The sequence below is a fragment of the Notothenia rossii genome, assembly GCF_949606895.1.
Source record: "Notothenia rossii genome assembly, chromosome: 7".
NCBI classification, from domain to species: domain Eukaryota; kingdom Metazoa; phylum Chordata; class Actinopteri; order Perciformes; family Nototheniidae; genus Notothenia; species Notothenia rossii.
Genome location: NC_136905.1, coordinates 68,773,271 through 68,792,416, shown reverse-complemented (window position 1 = coordinate 68,792,416; position 19,146 = coordinate 68,773,271). Strand labels below are relative to the sequence as shown.

At 41.9% G+C, this 19,146-nt stretch overlaps 1 protein-coding gene across 6 annotated transcripts in view; it reads left to right on the top strand.

Annotated features, from left to right (window-relative positions):
* ttll5 (tubulin tyrosine ligase-like family, member 5) overlaps positions 1-19,146 on the top strand; it is a 47,188-nt gene that overhangs the window by 9,500 nt on the left and 18,542 nt on the right. For 5 of the 6 annotated variants that reach the window (XM_079691409.1, XM_079691410.1, XM_079691405.1 and 2 more), the window contains exons 13-26: positions 5,261-5,342; positions 5,668-5,729; positions 10,999-11,093; positions 12,710-12,817; positions 12,916-13,007; positions 13,530-13,592; positions 14,188-14,336; positions 14,593-14,833; positions 15,853-15,970; positions 16,373-16,519; positions 16,624-16,715; positions 16,844-16,992; positions 17,268-17,834; positions 18,084-18,262. In XM_079691409.1, coding sequence (XP_079547535.1) covers positions 5,261-5,342; positions 5,668-5,729; positions 10,999-11,093; positions 12,710-12,817; positions 12,916-13,007; positions 13,530-13,592; positions 14,188-14,336; positions 14,593-14,833; positions 15,853-15,970; positions 16,373-16,519; positions 16,624-16,715; positions 16,844-16,992; positions 17,268-17,834; positions 18,084-18,262 — 2,144 coding nt within the window. The remainder of the gene's footprint in view (positions 1-5,260; positions 5,343-5,667; positions 5,730-10,998; positions 11,094-12,709; positions 12,818-12,915; positions 13,008-13,529; positions 13,593-14,187; positions 14,337-14,592; positions 14,834-15,852; positions 15,971-16,372; positions 16,520-16,623; positions 16,716-16,843; positions 16,993-17,267; positions 17,835-18,083; positions 18,263-19,146) is intronic. The other variant, XM_079691408.1, reaches the window with a different exon arrangement.

The following is a 19,146-nucleotide window of genomic DNA, read 5'->3' as shown; positions in this document are numbered from 1 at the left end:
ACGATTGCAACTTCACAACATTTTCCTTGAGATGTATTTCCCTCCTCTGCTCAAAGTGCAAATACACATTGTTAGTCATGGTCAATACCTCAGCGCTCACACTTCCTTTGAGTTTCATGCATTGTCCAGCAGTTCCTCCATACTCTTTCTCCGGTGAGCCGAGCTGAGCTGGTAGACAGTCGTCGCTCAGTGTGGAGCCTTCCTGCCTGTCGCTGCCCTCGGATTGGCTGCCGGGTCGTGGAGGGCCTATTGACTGAAGCAGGCATTTGCTTTCTTCACTGCGTTCCCATTCAGGTCTGCCCTGATTTAGGCTGACTGTTTTCTTGGCTGCTCTTGCCTAACAGCGGGCTCGTGTGAACTCCATTTTGGAGCCATTACCCATGTTAGTGTTGGCACTAATTGTCGGCGCTCTCTCTCTCCCTCCCTGGCAGTCTCTCTGAGATTTGGGGTTTTAGAAAGGAGCGCGTTGGCCAAGCCTCCCTCAGCACCACTGTCTCTTTTTCCTCTTCTCTCGCTGTTACTGTTTGTTTATGATTCTCCCTCGACTGCTAACACTCCTTTTCACGTTAGAAAAAATAAAGGGCTGTTGCAGTTGTGACAGGCTCCTGTAGACATAATAGCCCCCCTGATTGGTGGTTGTTTGGGCTGTATGGGGCGCGCAGCAGCACAGACTCACACCGTCTGACAGCCGCCTGCATAAAGATGCTATCTGCACCCTGAGCATAACTGCTATGTTGAAAAACCACATTAGCCCAGGGTGTGAATGTTGACCATGCAGGTATTTACAGGGAAATGTGGCTTACCAAGCCTCAACCTGGCTCTCACACACACGTGATGAATAAGCAACCAGATGAGAAATATCTTTGGTGTGATAGAAAAACAAGTTTGTTCAAATTCTCAATCATTCACTCATTCAGATAAGCCTGGGATATTTGTTTCTACACACATTTAGTGAAAAATAGGGATTATAATCAGGTATAGAATTGAAACAAAAATGTTTTGTTGCAGGAAAATATATTACCATGCCCATGTACACACATTACCTCCCTTCACTAAGTGGGATGGCCTCGAGATTTTGTGGAAATAAATGTTTTTTACTGGTTGAGAGGTTGCCATTACTTCTATGTAAAAGAAGAAAGGAAAAATACATCATATTGGTAAGTGAATCTAAAGTATACATCTAAAGTAGTTGAAGGATACGGAATTAAAAACTGATGACGGTGATATTATTCATGTGTCAGTTGTGAAACTTTGAAGGCAGCAACAGACTAATAAGACTTAATTATGATTTAGTCTCAGTCCACCTTAGGTTGGAAATAAAGCCATAAACAACAAAATACTGGCTTTTTACTTTTACTCGTGTTTGAGGGTGTTTAAATATGTGTACAACAATGTTGACATTTAATACACAACCCTATAGACACTTCTACAGACATTGATACTACATCAATGTCATTGTGTGGCACAGAAGCAATTAGCTTCTACACCTTCTCTATGATACTTTATATGCTGTGGTCTGCTGTGAACATAGCCATTACCCTACTTCAGCTGTATCAGTTTACCATCGAGTTTAGTGTAATTTTGTTGTCTTCAAATGGCCTCAAGCAAGTTAATTACAGCATTCATAGTCTGTCTATACAGGATTAAGTTTCCTGAGACAGACACTGACGGTTCCAGAGGACCACCCTCATCCTCTCTCTGCTCCTCTCTTTCTCCCCGTGTGGTCATGTTGCGTGAGTGAGTATGTATGGACAGTATGAACACAGAGACATGTAGGAACCAGAGTTTTACAAACACACAGGTCTGTCTAAGCTCCAGGGAGTCCAGTCTAGTATCTCTTAAAAAAAAACGCCCAAACCACAAAGGAGTCATGTTCAGCCCGCCCCTCCGACTCCCTTCTGCTTTCTCCTGCACTTACTACTTTTCCCGCTCCTACTGTATCCTACAATACACTCAGCATTCATCCTGGGCCTTGGCAGCTGCCAGTAATTGTAAACAGGTAAAGCTTGAGAATGCAGGGCAGCAAATACATGCGTGCTAGGGCAGCGCATGTGTTGATAAAAGCAGCCATTGTTAAGAGGTTTTTATACGCTCTCTGGCTTGTCTGGAAGGGAGCCACGCAGGATCATAAAGCACATTATAATCTTAATTTACTGCAAATTGTTGCCTGCAATTTTAATGTCTATTAATGGCTTTAATACTATGTTTATTGTTTTCAAATGGGATTTCTTCTCTTTGCTCAAATTGCACATCCGTATCTAAATGGGCATACTGTAACAAAACGTTTTTATAGCTCTGTAATGTCTCATGTGGGAAGAAATAAAAACAACAGATTTTTTTTAGTTTTACATCGGTAAGAAATGTGTGTGTGGTGTGAGAGAGTGTGTGGTGTGAGAGAGTGTGTGTGTGTGTGTGTGTGTGTGTGTGTTGTGTGTCAGTGGGGAGAAAATACCACCCATGCTGCTCCTTACCGCTGCCGTGTGATTAATGGACAGGCTTTTTGCTGAGGGATGCTGATTACGAGATGTTTTGACTAAGATCTGATTAGCCAAGCCAAAGACCTATTTTATTACACACAAAACATTCCACTTTCTGGTCCTGTGTTCCACTGAACGTCCCTCATTAAGTGCTGAGTGTGGTTGGATCCCCCGTCTGTGAACCACTCTCCCTGTTTTACATTTGTCAGAGACTCCCACACTGCACTGCAGCACAGTGTTGTCTGCCTGTGATGACAGTGTGGCTGATTTATAACTCAAAATATGTTAAAGAATGATTCACGGTTTGGGTCGCGCTATCATAATAAGGCTGTTGTGTTAGCCTTAATTTGTTGTCGTCATGAGACGATTGTGGCTCCAAGCTGCTCCGCTGTGATCGCTGCACCAGCAGGGAAACTCTTCAGAGGCCGTCATTTATCTCAGAATGATGCAAGAGCGATCCAATTGCCGTGGCCTATGAAGAAAACACATGAAGGAACACTTTATGTTGCTGTTGTTGTGGGCCAACCGGCTGCATGGCCAGGGCGGGGAGATTATTGTTTTTGGGCGTTTTGTCTTTTGTGGTGCAGTTTCCAGCAGCACCCATCCAACAATGAAAAAAATGAATCTCTTTACACTGTCACATTTATACTCCCCCTCCCTCTTTTATGGTTGTGATGTGGGTGTATGCTGCCTCTCCTCTCCTTGTCTGTGATGCTTGTTGTGGCCTCTCTGCGGGCACATTTAACAGCTATAGAACAAACGTGTCTAGCAGGGAGCGGGCTCATGGGGCAGGAGCGGCGTCTGCCCCTAATTGGGGGAAAATGAGCGGCACATGGAGCCTGCTTGTCGGGGGCTGGGGAGGTGGAGTAACACCTCCCCATTTTCCCCTGTTGTTGTGGTGCCACGCTACAGCAGCACTACAGCCTCAAACCCATTTATTCCAGTACGCTGTTCCCCAAGACTAATGCATAATGTTTTATGTGCATGTTTTTATACAGAAGTGGCTAGAAGGGGATAAGCTGGCAAGTGGAAAATAAAATCTTAGTGCTCTGAGTGAGTGAGTACTGTATAGCAGTGGGGGTCCCTCCTGTCGCGCCTCAGAAGTTAAAGATGGCAGCCGCAGCTTCAGTTGCTGCTTTTGGCGACTGATCTTGGAACCCAGCCAAGTTCACCTCCATGATGGAAATAAAGTTTACAGTTACACCAATTTGACCTCATGTTGCAACCGTACAGTATGTGGACCTCATGACCCATGTTGTAAAGCCCAGTGAATATATCCCATATATTTTTTAACTTAAAAACATAAATATTGATAAAAACATACATTTATGTTTTTAGGAAGGTCATTAAAGAGTAATCCAATGATTTTTAATATTACACCTCTATTGAATTGCGCAACTAACAAAAGACAGTTTTAAAAAAGAACGGTCAAAATGTTACCAGTGTGGAAAAACCCTGGATACTAAATGTCCTTATAATGCAATTTGATAGCAGCTTGTTAGTCTCACTGTCTGGTAAGTGCTCACATATTTAAAACCCCATGCCCCCGTTTTGTAAGAATCCTGATCCTGTTGTGTTAAATCAGTGCTACTTCAATTAAAAGACCAAATATATACACATTGTCAAGTAAAACTACTTGATGTTTGACAGCTGTATGGGTGGAGAAACTAAAATTATGTACCATCATGAAAAGTTATGTAAGTCATGAAGAGCCAAATACATTTAACTCATCCCCTTAAACTGAATTGCCCAGCCTAACATTATCCAACTGAGTGCAATATAAAGCCATTGCTCGCTGTCACGCTTGCCTTTTGTGTGCTTAACACTGGCACTGACCTGAGATGCTAGAACAAACAGTGCTGGTTATGGCAGCTTTGAAACCTCCATCCCCCCTGGCCCATTCTCAACACAGTCTATTCTTTTGAAGAGCAATGAGAAGGATTTTCCCCCTGGCTCTCTTTGCCCTATCCCTGTAAAATACTGTGGTTTCCCCTCACGCTGCCGCGTACAGGGTGACACTCTCCAGAGCAGTGTGAGGGCTTTCTTAGTGTACATAGGCTATGTCGCAGTGAGCCATATATCAGTCACTGAAACAAGTGGGAAAATTGGAATTGAAATGGATGACTTTTTACACGTAGCACTTCCTGACCACTTTGTAAGAAGGTTTTACTGTGTCAACTCAGAGCTTAGCTATTATTGGAGTGAAATATATACAGTATATATCGTAAGGATTTCTTATTCCCTTGGTTTCTGCCACTTAGAATAGCTGTCAAACTTCTAGCTTTGTACTTCAGGACTATATGCTTTATTGCCCCAGTTGGGCAAGATACAAACGTTATGATGGGGCTGACGCTTTCTCTGCTATCCATTAGAGCGCCGTCCCTCTTGTTAATATGTAGTGACACTATAGGCTGCCTAATCCCCCCCGCCATGAGAAAAGTATTGACTGTATGTATGAAAATATTCACAGCCACACTGTGTTTTTGATCTGCCGTCTTGCGTAAGGAACTTCATGACAGATAAAATGTGTATGTACTCAGTTAATGTAATTGAGCCAATCCCTCAGTAGCAGGCTTCGGTGAATGTTTCTCTCTTTGGATATAACATGCGTGTAATCAGTAGCAATAAAAGGCCATGTTGCCAAATGCCACATAATGGACACTTTAGTGACTTTGATAGCCGTCAAGCTTTATTTGCAGTGAGCAGATGTAAAGAGGTTTTTCTTGTTCTGCTTCCCAGTCTGTGGTGAAACATTTTGATTCATTTTGTGTTTCCTTGTGTAGAACTGTATGGCTTTGACGTGCTCATTGACTCAAACCTCAAACCCTGGTTGCTGGAGGTGAATCTTTCTCCCTCCCTGGCATGGTGAGTGACACGGATCTTAATCATCTGAATCTTTATTTAGTTGTTTCAGGAGAATCTGTTATTGGAAAAAGGTTTTTAGTTTTTTTAATATGCAACCAAAAGAAATGCTAATGAGTGCCACATTGAAGGAAATGGCACATGCCCTCTGTTTTTAAAAGCATATACCCTTAGGCTACATTCCACAAAAACTGTTGAGTCAGTTTGGTCGTAGTCAAGGTCAAGCAACAGAGCTTTATCTTCTTATGACTCAATATCTTTACCCGTTTTTTAAAATGTCTTTGTTTCCTTTTTACAATTCTACTTTCTTAAATCAACTTATTTACAGCGATGCGCCCTTGGATCTGAAGATTAAGGCCAGCATGATTGCAGACATGTTTTCACTTGTGGGTGAGTACATGCTGAAACAATGATTAAATACAACTTCCACATTTAGTTCATGCACATTTTTAAATCCATGACATAAATGATATGCTTGTGAAATAACTGCATCAACCACCTAAGAACTTCTTGATTACTCATATGTTTGGCATAGATGCCTTTCACTTGTAACCAGCAGGTTTGAAGCAGGCAGAGACAGTCGTCTATTGTTTAATGCTTATTGTTTTCCTTTATTCCGCTCGTTGAGTTTTTGTAAACTGGCAAAAATAGCAGTATGACTTCATAATAGGAGCTCCATTGTTGAGAGAACTAACCACAGACTTCATTAATTAACAGAAAATGACTTGCGGACCAAATCGTCAACAGAGAGAATTGTTTTGTAGTCGTTTACCTTTCTTGAGAAACTGGATCCAACATGTTAAATGAATGCATTCTTTTGCATGAAAATACAAAAGAACGGCAGGCCCAAGGCTGAGATGCACTGTTTATACAACAGTGTTTATTGCAGGAATGAGATGAGTCTCTGTTATGTCTCCTCCCCTCCTAATTATTGCATTTAAAATGCAGGACAAGAGTTCATAATACACATTAATGTTGAGGGTTAAACCACAGAGAATCTCATACTTGTGGATGAGAGTTAAAAGTTAAATAATAGACAAATATTAACCAAAGTGTCACATCTCCTGATTACTTAATCCTTTGATTTATGCCTAATACTATTCATAGGATACATGGAGCCCGCTGATTATCAGGCGTCCATATAAACTGGCAGTGAACCATTATGTCTGTGGTTTCAGCCTAATGGTATTAAAGAAATGGGTTGTGTGTGTGTGTGTGTGTGTGTGTGTGTGTGTGTGTGTGTGTGTGTGTGTGTGTGTGTGTGTGTGTGTGTGTGTGTGTGTGTGTGTGTGTGTGTGTGTGTGTGTGTGTGTGTGTGTGTGTGTGTGTGTGTGTGTGTGTGTGTGTGTGTGTGTGTGTGTGTGTGTGGGGGGGGGGGGGGTGTGTGTGATTGTGTGTGTGCAGATTTGCGCGTGTATTAGCCTAGGCCATGCTGTGGCTGGAAACCCTCCCTTCCAGCTCATTAAATGAAAGCGTAGAATCATAAATTGCCAGTTATCTTTGGACTGAGACGTTACTGCGGGTATGGGGAAAATGAGCAGTGGCATGTAAAACATAGCACATCTATTATGTACCAAACAAACTAAGTCGCCGTTGGCTGATAACACTTGGGCTGCATCCCAGGCCTGTAAATAATGACAACATTCTATTAGCATTCATTTTCCGCCTGTGTGAAGCTGTCAGCTCCGTGTCGCCCATGTTTGTAATAATTGTTGGGTTTAGGCAGGAGATTGGCAGGGGCCTGATTCTAACCTGACGGCTTAGATGAGGCAATACAAACAGCCTCAAGCTCCGAGCTGTCAATAGACTTAATTCACTTAAGTGTTACGGCAAGATGCAACATTAACATATTTATCTAGCTTTATACTTTTACCATTAGTTAGCCTTGAGGGAATGTGGGATTTAATAAACAGTAGATTAGAGATTTAAACCTTATTAACCGGGTGGGAACATTTTAGCGGGAAAAGTAAATGACAAACATTTTTCCCAACCCTTATCAAATACCCCTAGAATGTAAATGCATGGAGCCAAGTAGTGTATCCCAGTCCGAAAACATATCTTCTTTCCTACATAAAAAAGTGAATGGAATAGTTGAGAAATGTGAGTATTGGCTTTTTGTTGAGGTATATAGCAAGCAGCCGGTTAGCTTAGCTTAGCATTAAGGCTGGAAACAAGAGGAAACATCTACCCAAGCTCTTCTGGGCAGGAACAAAAAAATCTCACTAACATATTTAATCTCTTTTTCATATGTTCAAAAGTTCAATGATTATGAGTGGAATGATCTGTACCTCCCTAGACTCTAGGGACTAGGGAGTAACATGTACATATACCCAGGCTACTTTCCTCACCTCTGGCTGCAGCATGTGGCTCAAATATGCCGAGCGTTACCCGGCTCCCTGGAAGAAGATCAAGCTGCTTCTTCTTTCCTTTTCCACAACGAATCTGGTTGAACAGGGATTCAGCCAGGTCCTCCACATGCTGTCCAAGCACCGGAATCGCTTAGACTTGACTAACTTCTCTGCAACCCGCAGATAATAAACTGGCTGAGAAACACCAAACACAGGGCTCACACTAACTATGAAAGCAAGATAGCTATTTTCTTTTTAAAGTTAAGAGGAGTCCTTGCTATTTTCCAGTCGCCTCAGATTTGTTCCTTTGTAGAGTGCTCATTTGAATCTCAAACTTCTTACCGTTGCAGTTGTCTAACATTCCTGGATAACATTTCTATTTACATGGCTTCTCCCCCCCTGGATACATGTCGTATTAGGGCAATAGAGTGCCACAGTGACGCGTCCTAAAACCCGGAAGTAAGCTGCTCATGGGTTCCTTCGACAAAAAAGCAATGCAATTTCTCCATAGGATTTTGGAAAATAGCTCGAAATAAGCCCTGTGGTTGACACGCATTTAAGAGACGGATCATGTTTTGTTCAGTCGGATAATCTCCACATGTCTACCCTACTTTTATAATTTTCTAATCGTAAATGTAATCAATAGATTTATGATTAAATACTAAATTGACATAATTAATATGTAATAAAAAAATACTAACAACAATAATCAATATTACAATTTAGGAGAGACAATTAGCCTACATTGTATTTGGTGGGTGGCGTTAAGGCAGCCTTTCTCAAAGTGTGGGGCGCGCCCCACTGGTGGGGCGCAGAGATGTGATAGGTGGGTCGCGAAATACCAAATAATTAAAAACATTTTTTTATTTTTTTTATTTTTTTTTATCACTGGTGTGATATCCAAACAACGGCCCGGGGTACAAAACGCATCAATGAAAGCGACCCTCTACCACACAAAACAACACCTGTAAATAACCCAATTTGTGTTCTTTGAAATTGAAAAGGATATTGCATTGTGTTTGTTACTTTCGTTGCAGTTATATGTCTTAAGTGTGATTTGGCTTGCTTTTATTTTGAAGGCGAGTTTACGCTGTTAACAAGAAGTTGTTGTTGCTATGGAAACAAGAAACATTTCACAGCGGGCGGAACTTGTCATAAAGTCCGTGATAATAAAGCCCACCCATTTAGAGGGAAGATATGATTGGTCAATTGTACTGTAATTTGACATTACTCTCTCGTTCAGTTACTATAGCTGGGCCTCTGTGAATTGATAGCTGGACGTCCAACAGCTCCTGTCTTCACCTCGCAGAGACAAGCTTCTTTCATTTAACCCTTCACATTCAAACAGAAACTGAATAGCCAGATTCAAAGGATTTATTTCTTTGTAAATGTTATTTTAAATACAATTTAATAAAGTTATTTTTGGTAAAACTAATGACAAATATTACTAAAAACATATTTAAAAAAAATATATAAAGAAAAATATAATTTATTTTAATGTTTTTACATTTTATTTTGTAGAATATTTTAGGCCCTCGGAGAGGGCCTAGAGGGCCCTGATGGCTCGCCACTTGTTAAAAATCTCTCATACACACATGTGAAACGCTCTCACAGACACACACAACAGCGTGTGTCGGGAAGAAACACAAGCCGTCATCGCCACGGAGGAGCACACAGCCTCTGTGAGCGAGAGGGAGAGCTAGAGAGAGAGAGAGAGAGAGCACACCTTTATCTATTCAATAAAGTTGTATAAAATTAAGTAAGAAATCATTTCAATGTGTACTATAGGACAGTAAAGAACAACAAAACTGTTCAAAAGGGGAGGGATTAGTAAAATGCATAAATAAAAAGAAAGAACGCTAACTAGGTAACATGGGATAAGAATAAACAATTTGAGATGTTTGTTATTGGTTGTGATCATATTCTAAAGATGTTTGGATTATTGAAAATTATACAGCTCCCTTTCATCTGAGTGTTGAGAGCTGTATCCATAAATTCATGTTGTGCTTAAAGTAGGGCTGCTCGATTATGGCAAAAATCATAATCTCGATTATTTGGGTCAATAATTGATATCACGATTGTTAAAAACGATTTACTTTGAAAACATCAATTTATTGGAGAAAATAATTTGAAAAGTATGTTTTTTAACAGTTTATTACCCTGAACTTTAAGTATAATTCAACTGAAAAGCCTATTTAAAGAAAAAAAGGAAATCGTTTTATTTCGATTACGGTATGTTATTTTCATAATCGTTGCAAGCCAAAATCGTAATTGCGATTAAAATACGATTAATTGAGCAGCCCTAGCTCAAGTGCTACCAGATTGATGCATTTAACTTCAACATTTAAAACAAATCTTCCTGGGGGTGCATGCCCCCAGACCCCCCTAGAGGATGTGATGTCCACCACCAAATAAAGCAGGTTAAAATAATTAAATTGAATACATTTTATTTTAGTAAACACTGAAAACGGGTCCCACAGACCCAAACAGCACACAAATGTTAAAGGTAGCATATACTAATGTTAAAATGTGCTAAATATATACACTGCAAAAAAAACAAAAAAGAGGAGTAAAAGTAGCTCACGACTTGTTTTATTTTTTGAAAGTAGCTCTCATCCTAAAAAAGGTTGGAGACCCTTGTTATAGAACGATACATTTGACAATTTTAAGCTTGGCCTACCACTTTATTGAGCGATGAAGAATAGGTGGGCTTGAAAAGTCCCGCATGTTCAAAGTGGGGAATGACAGAAAAAGTTTGAGAACCACTGCGTTAAGGGGACCTGGATAATGCATAGGGGGGCTTCTTTTGTATTATTATTTTTAACATCTCATAGGTAATTCATTGGATTATCTCCAGGAAGAGGAAGAAAGAGTTTTCCAGAGAAAATACTAGTTATAGTCTTTATGCTAAGCTAACAAACTGCTGGCTGTAACTTTATATTTAAAATATACAAGAGTGGTTTCAATCTTCTCTTCTATCTGGGGAAGAAAGCGGATAGGTGTATCTACCAAAATATGAAACTTTTCTTTTAAACAAGGTTACATCAGGGGGGGGGGTGTGGCGTGTCACTTAATCATAACATGTCTGCCTTTTCTGAAATGTAATATGATGTGTTTAAGTTAACATGATATTGCTAAAAAATATTGTTGACTCAGATGTAATTTATTGCCTCTGTGTCCCCCGCTCTGCTGTGGTTTCTTGCACTAACATTGGAGATCTGATGCAATATATGAAGGTCATGGAATGAGTAACATGCTAATGGCCTGATGTCATTGATATACCCCTTTATGGCTCTTCTGTGTCCCCTCAGGCTTTGTGTGTCAAGACCCCCTATCGAGAAAACCACGCTCTGACCGAGTCCCCCTGGACCCCGGCCTCAAGCCCCCATCAGCAGGGAGAACACAGGTACTGGATACACACACACACACACACACACACACACACACACACACACACACACACACACACACACACACACACACACACACACACACAACACACACACACACACACACACACACACACACACACACACACACACACACACACAGCAAGGAGCCAAGCCAAGAGTTGCACTCATTCACCCTTCCTTGTGAAACATTCCCATTCTTGTCTTCATCTCTCTTTTGCTTTCAATACATTCCTGCCACTGCCATTGAGCTCTTCTTCTACCCTCATGGAAAATTCACTGTAATGCAAAACAACTGCTAATGTAATTACGAAGTTTGAGTGACATCAGTTTGTAAGCACTACACTGTGTGGCTTATTGTTTTATCATTTCTAATCAAGTGAATAATGCTCTCTGTAGGCCTTGTTGCCTAATGATGCCACAACGGCTAATACGTTTGGCTCCCTCCATTCCACTGCTGCACCCAGCTTTGACGCAGGATCTGCTGCAGGGAGATTACTAAATCAGACAGATTTGGGCTCCACCCTATATTGTGTAAATGCCTGTTTAGACATACAGTAACAAGGTTTCATTGTTTAATGTCGATGGAGCGTGCTGTGTTCGCCTCCAGAAAGGTTAAGCAGTAAATGCTGATGCTCACCCACTCATGTCTCTTAGAAACCTCTTTCTGCACCGACAGCCGAACACAGCACGAACAGAATGGTTTGAGTTTCCCTTGGACTCAGATGTATTCATCTTAATCAGACTCAGACGTATTAATCTTCTTTTGCTTTTATTTCTTTGCAATTCCCTGACGCTGTTACATTACCGGTAAGAAATTGCTTTTTGCTCATTTGATTAAGTTGCTTTTCTATTTGTCAGAGTCAAAGAAAAAGACAGACGGCTTGAATCGATTCCTAATGCTTTACTTAATAGAATGCTCATTACATTAGGAAAGTAGCCTCAGTAGGCAAGTGCTTTAAGTGCTGCAATGTACCACTCGTGCCAAAAGTGCCAGAGTTCTTCAGACGTACCTAAAACAAGCCTGATACTAAACCACAGAGGATGTTGCAGAACCACAAGACCTTTCCCTTCCCTTTACTGTGATTAGAGGCAACAGATGAGTCTTTTTCTGAAGGATTAGGCCGTGTCACTTTTGGCTGTCTTTGTATCCCCCCAGCCGCATCAGACAAATTAAATGTAATCCCCCTGCTATTTAGATGACAAATTCTGTATGTGATCCTGTAGGGTTGTGCCCCTCTTGTCTGGCCCGAGTTCTAACCTGAATGCCAAAGTTGTCAATCACAGCTTGGTAGTGCATGCAGCGGGGAGGAAGCCAGGAATGCCAATGCATAACAAAATGTTTCATTACTGTGTCAGGGAGAAAATAAGAGAGGATATTTTTTTTGTTACAAAAGCTGTATTTTTAGCATTTTCTATTTATAAATGAGTGTTTTTCAGATTAGTAGGCTACTTGTTTGTTACAGATGAGGTCCTTATCAAAAGTGTTACAATTGCATGTATTCTTGCAACATGAAGACTGTAGACAAAGAACTCAGTTATTCTCAAATATTGGCAAGTATTTCTTTTGGAATGACTGTTCATGGAGGGATTTCATCTTTACTCTTCTTAGCGGCAGAGGCCAGCGTCAGCCAGTAACTCAGAAACAGAGGGGTCCAAAGACAAGCTAGGACCCAAACAAGGGCAAGGAGACAGCACTCTGAGCATGACTGCTGAGGAGGTGAGGCCTTTAGGATAGTAGTTTGTGACATGATGTGTTTGATGTTCTTTACAGTACAGTGAAAACTCTATTTCAGAACTTTTCTTTTTCAAATAAAGGTCAAAGTGTTGAGGCGGATAAAGGAAGAGTACGAAAGACGTGGAGGCTTCGTGAGGATCTTCCCCACCGCAGAAACATGGGAGCTCTATGGGTAAGCTGAGCCAAGAAGGAATACACAAGGGTGTTTGATTATAATGTTACTAATTTGTTGTGATGCACTTACACTAAATGTGTATAATCAACGCCTCAAGCCTGATTTCTCTTCACTGTCACTCATTAAACCATCAGACCAAGGTGTAGCTTCAGAGTTTGTAATCGTTAAACTCTGTCTCCCAAAAAAAGGCTTATAACTGACAGCGACTTTTATATTTAAAAAGGCATTTGAGCTCCTATTAGAGACGAAATCTGTTTTTGTGCTTAAAATTCATATTCCTTTAAGAGGATATGAAGTTTGATTAGATCCATGGCTTACATAGCCGTAGGGTTTTTGTGGCACTTTTCAAAGCATATTATGTAGCGGTCCGAGGGAATTAGGTTAATCTGGAAGCTGTTAAATTACCAGAGTAGCTACATGACAGACGTTTGAATCGCAGTTTCTGCAAGTGAGAAAAAAGCTTATTGGTGCTCCTGCCTTTAAGAGGATTGACATTGCTTATTATCTTGTTTCTCTCAGTGGGTATCTGGAGTCCAAGACATCCTTGAACTACATGTTGGCTAACAGACTTTTCCATGGAAGGTAAGCATTTCCATTGTGGTTGGGATTTGGGAATAAGTCTCTCCTTTATTTGTGGAAACAGTTGGAATCGATATGGCGTTTGTTTGGTCTTACCATTGGATAGGTGAGAGGAACAGCTGAGGAGACAAAGCACAGTCAACTTTTCCAGCTTGCGCCCAATGCGTATGTGGCATTTCTAAAGAGATTTGGGGCAGAAGTGGAAAGACAATTATAAATGAACTGTGGCTTTTTATTGAACCACGATTTTTGTTATTGTAATACAACATGCGTCTATGTTATTTGAATCAGTATGGGCTTGCAAGTTTTACCCACAGCTTTGACAATTTCACAATATTGTCAAGGGATTTACCCCTCCAATTTATCCCATCTAGGATTTTCCAGTGATCGTAAGGTAGCCAGAATATCGCTGCAAGTTATTCTTTGCTTTTTATCCTCTCCCCGTTGGAACACCACTCTCTCTCACGTCAGCTTCTGGACACGCTGCTTGACCCCATTAGTCTTTCTGAGAACTGTTTTTGTAATTGCTGATGATATTACGCATATAAATCATAATAGTTGTTACCAATGTGTTGACATGTCTTGTTCTGTCTCTCAGGAATGGGAGCGGGAATGTGCAGCTGGAGGTGGACGCCATCCACTGCTGTCACGTCGTCCAGTACGAGAGGAAGCTGCTGTCTCTGGAGGCGCGTAAGAAGAGACAGCTCCACCTGACTCATCGCTCGGCTGAAGGGAAGAAGAAATCGGGTAGGCCTGATGTGTTCTTGCCTCAATTCAATAAACCGCTTTTTTAGCAGTGTGATGACATTACATGCCAGAGCACTTTTGTTTCCAATAAATAATTCCCCTGTGTCACGGTTAGGTTGGCCAAATATGACTCTGAATGAGTTCATTTTATTGTGGCAACATCAGAACCCTATTTTGAGTGTATATGTTTATTTTGTTCAAATTGTCAGTGATGCCACTGACATTTGTCTTTCTCCTGCAATGCTGTTTACCTCAGGGAAAGAATCCAAGACCTCCCCAGCGGAGAGCAGCAGTCAGGAGGGAGAGGAGAGAGAGGAGGTGAAACAAGCTCTGGAGCGGGTCTCACACAGGGACTTGGTAGCAGAGCAGAGAAAACAAGTGGGAACACCATTGGAGCGCTGCCACGGCAACCCTCTGTCCAGCTCAGAGGCAGCCATGTTCAGTGCCAGACCCAGAGTCAACCTGCTCAACATCCTGCAGCAGGGGTGGGACCTCAGGTCAGTCTTTATTACGACCGCTGCTGCTGTCATCTGCCGCCCTCACTGGGATTTCTAATATGACATGCACTAATGCACCTACCAAATTATAATAAAAAAAATGTTGATCAGTTTGTTCTAGCATTAATCATACTATGCGCTTGTGACTTTCTTTTTATTTGCAACAAATGGGTAAATACATGTCATTTCCTTTTTTATTGAGAGCCTTAAAGTCTGCCACAACTAAAATACTGTATAGAAAATACTTATTTTTCCCATTTATCTTTCATGTTTCTGGTAATAACACTGTCTCATGTACTATACTCTGAATCTTTAATACATGTTGTGGTAGCTACAGCCTGACTGTTGAAGGAAGGAATTGATAGATGAAATTAGCATACATATAGCTTTTATTAGCCAAGAATAAAGACATCTTCACTTTTTATATACACTTGAATTCATGAAAGACACCATGTATTCCAACTACGGTCACAGGACAGTCTTTACATACTACTACACCTAAGAGCAACAAAGACTGCGATCTGATGTTGACGTTAAAGTGAGCCTGAAATGATAATTGCAGGAGGAATTACAATAACAAGTCTGAGTTTGTAGAAATTCCTCAGTGCTTGCCAGGACTGTGCGTGGAGCAGGGAAATTATAGTACAGCATATCAATGTTGTGTTTGACACCTTTTTCCAAAACAATTTCTTCATTTCAATGTCCAATGAGAGCGCTGTTTCCAAGGTTTACCCGGGTCACAAAGACAGATTATCATGTCGATACCGATGCAAGACAAGATACAGGGTGTTTCAACAACCTCTGGGTGAAAGTGATACATACCTGTTTTCTCTTATGTCAGCTAATGAATATACAGCATTCACTTCTGCTTGTATCACAGATTCCAATGCCAAAAGTATGGGAAATGTTTTTTTATTAACCGTCGTTACGTCTTTCTTTTTCCATTGCTTTACCTATGCAGTTCTTGACGATTCATCCCCACCCCCCCCCCCCCCCCACCCCTCCCCCCCTCTCTCCAGTAAAGTGCAGGCTCGGGTGGCTTTTTCCTCCTACCTGCAGCGAGTCCAGCAAAGGCTGCTGGCAGAAAGCAGAGCCAACGCCATCCCAGCGTGGCCAGACAAGGACAACGACCAAATGGTATAATGATTTTGAATCTCCTTTTCCTAATAAACAGACAAGGCTAGAATACCTTGGGGCATTGTTCCTCCCTTGAATGTATACATGATGCCAGATTTCCCCTTGTTATTATTATACTGTTACTCATATGTACCCTGGCTGTAGCTGTGTTTGAGACATTTTGTGGCCACATCATGGAAAACGTAGTCTCTGTAGAAAGTTTGGAAAGTCTGTATTGTTACGACATACATCATCATCAGTGACCTCAAACCTTCGGGGAAACTCAATGTCGATCTGTAGGTGATTAAATGAAAATGTTTTTCATGGCTTTGAACCCTGACAGAAGAAAAGGTGTGGTACGATAAATCTGTTGTTTCAGGGAATTGATAAGATATTCCTAATGAATGTTTTTTGTCTGCACAGGAGCTGGTGATTCGCTTCCTGAGACGAGCAGCCAGTAACCTTCAACAAGACATAAAGGTGGTCTTGCCCAGTCGCCAGCTTCCAATCCAAGACCGCAGACGCATCCTGTCCCACCAGCTAGGAGAGTTTATCTACTGTTACAACAAGGTGCCCATTCCCAGACTACCACAAAATCACAAATCTAGGAGAAGATGCAAACATTGGAAAACTTTATCCACATTATGCGGTCTTATTCTTTCCTATCTTCTTAGGAAACTGAACATATTGTGAAAAAACAGGAGAACAGCAACGAGGAGCATTGTATTAACCCTGGTGTGTTTCAGGAGTACATCACTGCAGCAAGGTTAGTGAATTGGCGAGCCCACTGACCATTGTTCACTGCTTGGCTCTTCACTGTTCCAGTAATAATATATGCTACTGCCTGAAGAGTGTTTTCAATCTGCTATACACATGTATCTCTTTTTTCTATAGTGAAAACGATCTGGAGGAGGTTCTGACATTCTACACACAGAAAAGTAAATCAGCCAATGTCTTCCTAGGAACAAAAGTGAGGAGTGTTAAGAAAGACGTTCATGAAGTAAACGCCTCTGGAGATTCAGGCCACTGTGAGAATTCCAAAAGTGAGTTTCTCCCTTGTGTTTTTTCCCCCGATATTTTTGTTACTGAAGGTCTGGTTTATGTTTAATATTTTATCATTCAAGCACAGTAAACAGGAATTGTTTAGATTTGTAAGCCCAAAAGAAAAGTTAAGGGGAAAAAGATTGAGTCATCTGGGGTGAAGAAGAGGTCAGCTTCAAACGATTAGAACTCATTGGGGGAAAACAAATGTGTGTCAGAGCCGAGGAATGGCTAACTCATGATAAAGGAGCTCTGGCTTCTTTCCTCTTTTGAACAGCTCTGTCTGTGGCCAAAGAGGATTCCAGCGCTTCAGAGTCCTCGCTCTCCACTGAGAAATTCAGCAGTGACCCGGACATCAAGGTCACTGAGAGACAGCCTCCTGTCCGTACTGAAGACCAACCGGCAGCAGCTAGATCTGGTAGAATCCAGCCAGAAGTCAAGGCCTTCCAGCACTTTTCTGGCTTTCCTGTGACTCTAGACCGCACACATATCCCCCTGCAGCACGACTGCCCTGCGCCCAGGTCCCTGCCTCTTCACTGTCCGCCACCACCACCCCCTCTTCAGCCGCCGTCCTACGCACAGTCCCTGGCTAAGTCTCAGTTCTGTCTATCTGAGACCCTCTGTGACCCTCCTGCATACGCCCCCACCCTCATGGTCACACAGCCACCAAAAGCAACGTGGACAGCCAGCTCTAACACGGCCTGCGCTGGAACATCAACCCAGGTTTTAAGGAGGATTCAGTCCTTCACCACGTCCTCTCAGACCCCCGGAGCTGCCACTTCCCTCCCGACTGCCACGCACATTTATAGTCAGAAGCTCTCTAGACCCACCTCTGCGGGCCAAGGTGAGATAACTTTTCTACGTGCTTCAGAAATGCACCAATTAATCAACTAACTAAAAATAGATGCTATTTAATGATTCCACAAAGAAAATAGTTCCTGTTTCTCTCTGTTTTATATCATATAAAATGGAAATATTTGGGCTATCAACTGACGATAAAAAGATTGAACCTGGGGGTGGATTATAATGGATTTTGCTGGTAATGAACAGATTCACTCCCATGTTCTCACATCAGTCTGTTATTCTCTGTCAGTGATCAAGAGGAGCAGTTCCAGTAAACTGAAGTCAAACTCATCAGGGACGATAAAGGAGTTAAACTCCCAGGCCCAGTCGAACCAGCAGGCCTTCATCTCAGCGCTTAAGAAGCTGGCTGACAAGCAGGTAGCTCGCCACTATACCAGCTCCAGTCACATCAACCTGCTGACACAGCACGTGAGTTCATTACGTTTTTTACCTGTGTATTCCCTGAGGCGACAGCTACTCCCATCCGGAGCAGGATGTTTTCATTGCGTATAGGAAGCTACAATTTAAGAGTTATTAAGCGATTGTAAAGTAACGTTTCATATAAGGGAGAAGAATCTGGGCCCGCTGCAGTAGTGTCTCACTGTGAGGTCTCTGACATTTCTCTTTGTTGATGAGTAAACCTGGCTCTGACCCCATGCTGAGGGTCTGTTGCCTCGCACCGTGCACCTTCCTCTCTCTGTCCTCCGCTCGCCTGCAGTCTGTGGGCTGGGGTTGGTGCTGGGGGGGGGAGGGTCTGAAACTGGGGTTTAAAGCTGGCTGGCCTAAACAGTGGTGAGCCGCATCAAGCCTGCGCTCTGTGTGAGGTCTCATTATCAGATGCACCATGGGGGAGTGATTTCTGTTGATACTTAACAAGCAGCCACTTTTTTGTGGTAATTGATGCTTATAAATAGAGGAATGTAGCAAATTGGCACTGAGCAGGGGAGCGGCAGCTCCATTGGCTCCATCAGCACCTCTCCTATATTCCCCAGAGGTTTGTCATACGGCGTGTGGAGCCCCTCCACCCCCCCCCCCCCCTCCTCCTCTTCTTCCACCTTCTCCTCTGCCTCACTGTCAAAGTTTTTTGTGATGGCACCAGACCACACAGACTGCAGATTTTATGGCTTCCTTTCCACTGTACGTTATTCTGTCTATCTGAAAGGTGTTTGTTGTATTTCTTATGATTAGTTATTCTGCAGTAATTTATTTTACAGAGTAAAATAGTCCGGTGTTTTGCACTAAAAGACTCAGTGTTTTTCTTGTTTATTTTGGGGCTGAGATTTGAAGTCCTTTACTCACTGGCTGAACTAAAT